At 28.3% G+C, this 5184-nt stretch overlaps 1 protein-coding gene across 7 annotated transcripts in view; it reads left to right on the top strand.

The window, feature by feature from the left end:
* Window positions 1-5184, top strand: part of LOC108689561 (kinesin-like protein KIF13B) — a 40235-nt gene that overhangs the window by 31216 nt on the left and 3835 nt on the right. For 3 of the 7 annotated variants that reach the window (XM_018196382.1, XM_018196381.1, XM_018196380.1), the window contains exons 20-22: window positions 246-411; window positions 2806-2823; window positions 4825-4899. In XM_018196382.1, coding sequence (XP_018051871.1) covers window positions 246-411; window positions 2806-2823; window positions 4825-4899 — 259 coding nt within the window. The remainder of the gene's footprint in view (window positions 1-245; window positions 412-2805; window positions 2824-4824; window positions 4900-5184) is intronic. The other 4 variants (XM_018196386.1, XM_018196384.1, XM_018196385.1 and 1 more) reach the window with 2 other exon arrangements.

Genomic DNA, 5184 nt, shown 5'->3' with positions numbered 1-5184 from the left:
ATAAAATTTTATATATAATTTGTTTTTCTGGTTATTTATGAATATTTTATCATACTAATATTTCTGTTTTTAAAAATTCCTTTTTTTCTATGTTACCGAAATGCATCCTCCATCGAAACTTTATTTAAAATTTTATTTCAACTAAAATATTTTATCTCCATTCGCATATAATTTTTAATGCATTTTTCATTCAATAAAATGTATCAGATTTCTCAAATGAAACGATTTTCATGGGTTTTTTACAGATTATGAGATTCGATATGTCAATGGATTCATTAAATGTTACTCGTTCGGAAAGTGTGACAGATCTCAATATGGAAAATGGTCTTCCGCATCCGCGACGTGCATCGACAGGTCATACAAGAAATGATGAAAACTTTATATCTGTACCGCCAAAGCCATTTGGAATTGGTAAGCATATTTTCTCTATTCAAAATATTTTTAATGTGCAAATAACATCTAATTATAGACGTATATTCAATAATTTCTTAATTGTGTGTGTATGTATATTTTATATATATATATATATATACACATATATACATATATATATATATATATACACACACACACATACGTGCGCACATGCACACACACGGACACACATACACACGATAATAGCATATATATATATATTACTATTATCAAATTTAAAACATTTTTTCATTATTTATAAAAGATTAAAAATTGATAAAAACATTCCCAGTCAGTAAAATGTTAGCAATTAATCTACAAATTGTTGGCAAATTTGGTCAAAATATTTAGCAAATTGGCATCAACTGTGTCCGCAGTACGTATTTTACTGACATAATGAGAGCAAATTGTCAACAAAAACCGAGCAAAGCTTTGGTAGATTTTGATTTTGGTCAGTTCTTGTCGTCAATTTGCTATTAGATTGTCAGGAAGCTTTGCATGATTTTGTAAATTTTCATGCACGATTTTGCCGTTAATTCGTTCTCATGTTTTAACAATTTTGTTATTACTTGCCACCAATTTGCGGATATTATTGCGAAATATAACAGAATTTTGTATCAAAATTTGGTGCCATTTTATCAATAAAAGGACCACTAATTATGGAAAATTGAGTCCTGATGAAAAGAGCTGATTTTTATATAATGTAATATGAACAGAAGATGTCATAAATAGACAGAAGGTCTAATAGATTCAATAATGAATAGTTTTTAAATTATGATGATTATGATCAAAGGTGCTTTGTGAGTACAAGTTTTACATTTTTGATACACCGTAATTAAAAAACCATCCATTATTAAACTTTATGTTTATAATATTTTTTATTCACATTATAAGCTACAATATAACATATATGAAAACCAACTCATTTCACTGGAATTAATTTTATAAATAATTAATGCGGAGTTCTTTGTATTAAAAAATTTAAGCATTAAAAAGTTTATTTTTAACAGACTTGGCTGACTGGGATTATTTATGAAATCATAGAAAATAAAAATAGCGTGATATACACAAGATCTCTTCATTCATATAAACATACATTTATTCATGCAATCATTCATGATCATTCATAATATATATAAATAATCCATTTCATGTCAAGCATGAGATATATTTTCAAAATATATACTACATTTAATACATTAAAAGACGTACTTTGAACATAAGTAGTTTTTGTGAAAATAATCTCTGCTGGATTTTTGAAATGGTCTACGCCTGATAGAAAATCGATAGGTTTTAATCAAATTTTATTTTAGATCTCGACTATTTATATGCAAATTCATCGTATATTGAATGCAATATTTAGTTCGCTTTAAGTCACCATTAAATTCTTAAATTAATGGCTTTATTAAATTTAATAGCATCGTGTTTAGGGAGATTTTAGTCCTTAGATTAAGTTTTCATTTAATTGTAAGTTAGAGCCACTTTTTCTTCACTGCCTTAATCTGCTTCATCGAGATTTATTCAATGAAAAATTAACACTTTGTTTCTGAAATGTGGCTTATGCAATGTTTTCAATATTTCACTTTCTGTGACGATTACTTTACATTCCATCCTAATTTTGATCGTCCCAAACTCCATTGTACCAACTCTTCGTTCGGTATAGATGTTGATTTTGAATAATAAAACTGCGTTCTGTTTATTTCTTTTTAAATTCATATCATCCATCATTAGTACGTACCCTTTATATGTGTCTATGATTTCTCTTCTCTTGTGGCTGTAGATTATAAAGAATCAAATTGTATAAAAAATATCAAATTGTGAAACTTGACAAAACGTGTACACAAATGTGCGTCGAGCATATGAAAGATTAATGACACTATAAAAGGGTATTGTTTCCATCATCTAAGATAATTGACAATCTCATCATTTGAAAATATTTAGAAATTTCAATTTCATTAGTAGTAATTATAGTACACTACATTGTGGAATTTTATATTATAATTCCAGCTTCTCTCTTACATTGTTACGTCATTAAGCTATGTTCAACTTGACCAATTTAATGCAAATTTCACTGTAAATGTGTTTTTCCCACAAAAATAAAATAAAAATATAAATCAATCAATATAATCACTCAATATAATATCAATATAATCACTTGATAACAAAAAAAGTTGAGCATGGTAAAATACATATTTTCTCAGATTTGCCCTAATATTAGCAGCTACATTTAAGTGCGCTCTACCACTTATTACAATAAAATAAAACACTTTAACAAACTTTAAATAAGAAACCCTACAACAAAATTAATGAATTAATTAATGTATGCAACTAATCTGTTCCTCTGTTTAACACTACGTCTACTACTTCTACAACTATTTCGGCCCACGCAAGGCTCCATTCTGAACTCAGGTAAAATGGAGTCTTGATTTGATATTTAATTGATGCCACACAGGCAATGACAATTAGTACATATGTTTCGTGAGTGGTTGAGTCTGTCTGTCTTTTTATTTCAAAGTTTGCCTTAGTACATCAGAGGCGTTATTCGCGATAGTAATATTCAGAACAGGAATGCGTTTTAATAATCAGTATATGTTCTCTTGTAAGCGTCATTTATTCGGTTTAGTTAGCTCAAAAGAAGTTTCACCATATCGTGGAATTTAGAAATTGCTAATCTTGTTTAGCTTAAATTGAATGTGATTTCATTATGTGAACGTTATATTTCAGTATGTTTAGTTTGCATGCATAGAATGTATTTCTTGCCTAGCATATTAGCAAGTTTGTTCATTAAACTATTTACTTATTTATTTTATAACTATTTGATATATATATTGTTTATGGTTAATATCAGTATAAAATAATACCAATGATCATTTGTGTGTGTATGTGTGTATGTGTGTGTTGGATGTGAGTCCATATGTGTGCGTGTACTATACTCACAGCCATGCCATTACGCGCACACATAGACACACATACACGCACACACGCACGCGCACGCGTGCAAACACACAACCACCCATCCACTCTGTCGTCGCACCGTTTACCAGAATCATCGCATAGAAATCATTTTCATATCCATATATCTATTTTCATAATTTGCAATAAGATGTATGATTCTTAAAACCTCGTTTTTACAAATAATCGGATCAAATAAGATGATTTCTATAATCCTTAATGATTTGTTAAATGTACATTAACATATATATTTGTTTACATTTAACAAATTAAATAAAACATGTAAAGTAATAAAAAAGGTTGAACTATTGCATTATATACGTGAAAATTGTTGCAATGTTTCGATCTTGTGAATGTGCCATTGAGCGATACTCTAGATAGAGTGTAGAAAATTTATTGTAACTTATATGTGTATATAAATATTTTCTATAGTTAATATATGTTAAATGAGGATTATTCTCTTTATGTGTATGTATATATATACATATATATATACACATTTCGTTTAATTATGTTCCATTACAATGTTGTGTGTAACGGGATTAGATTATTAATTAACAAATTTATATATAAAGAGACAGAATAAACCTCCAGTAAGTAATATAGGAGAATAGGGGAAATCAGTAAAAATTAATATTTTGTAGTTTTTTAATTAAATTACAGAATAACACGATAAATATAAGCTATTTTTCCGTTGTGTTTTTTACAAGACTCAGTTTAAAGTCAAGGATACATTTCTATAAATGTGAAAATGATCATAAAAAAATATGAAAAAGAGGAAAAATAATATGTATCGCATTGTATCGGTACAGTATGTAAATTATGATAAAATCATAATTTACAATATTATATAACAATAGCAATATATTTGAATTTCAAGCGAGATAATTGTTATGATATTAATATAACAAAAAAGCATGTCATTATCTTCGACTTTAAACTTCTTTGAAAACATGAAAATTCATTATGTACATCATCGAATTATATAATGTTTATATTATGAATATGTATTTATTGTTTATTTATCGTAAAGATGGCAACATATAATATACATGCTATATTTCGAACATGTACATTTTGAATTTATAAATAATGCAATGGCGAGTTATTAAAATTGTTTCCGAAGTGGAGTATCATCAGAGTGTGAAAGAAAAGAAAAAATGAGATTCACACAAGATGCTGTATTATAAACATTGATGTTTCAATTAATCTTAATATTGATATGGTATTGTGACATGATATACACGCATAATATGGAACTTCCGTATAGAATGCGCGTTAGATAATATACGTTATTTGTCTACTTGTCTCACCATCTAGTGTCTGTGGCCTGCAGGCATGATTTGTCAGTACATAAGTTCATAAAGCTGATATGAAGCTCGCCATTATGGAGAAAGTAACGTTGACTAGTCGAATGAAGAGAAAAGAAGTATAATCAGTGCATCTATCTCCTTTCAGCGAGACCAACTTTCCTGAATCTGAACCTGAATCTCAACTCATTGACACGTCTTCAACAATCTACCTCTGCCAAGTGTAGGTGACACTCGTCGTTGATCATCCTTTCAAACTTTATTCTTCAACTAAGTTTAAACGTTGAAAGAAAGTTAGATTAAAATGACAACAATTGAAAGAGAATTCTAATGTAATATAGTTTGAAAGGATGAACCACTCGGTCATGTTTGTAGTTTGGGTTTTTTGTTTCAACCATTAAAATTAGTGTAGTATACCAATAGTATTTGAATTTTGTTTTATATTTTAAGTGTATTTTATTTTAGATGGTTTGTGATCACAATCACTGTTTGAATTGTTAGTACTGCA

Source organism: Atta colombica, unplaced genomic scaffold (genome assembly GCF_001594045.1).
Source record: "Atta colombica isolate Treedump-2 unplaced genomic scaffold, Acol1.0 scaffold27, whole genome shotgun sequence".
NCBI classification, from domain to species: Eukaryota; Metazoa; Arthropoda; class Insecta; order Hymenoptera; family Formicidae; genus Atta; species Atta colombica.
The sequence above is the reverse complement of the archived record's forward strand: the minus strand, read 5'-3'. Positions and strand labels throughout refer to the sequence as shown.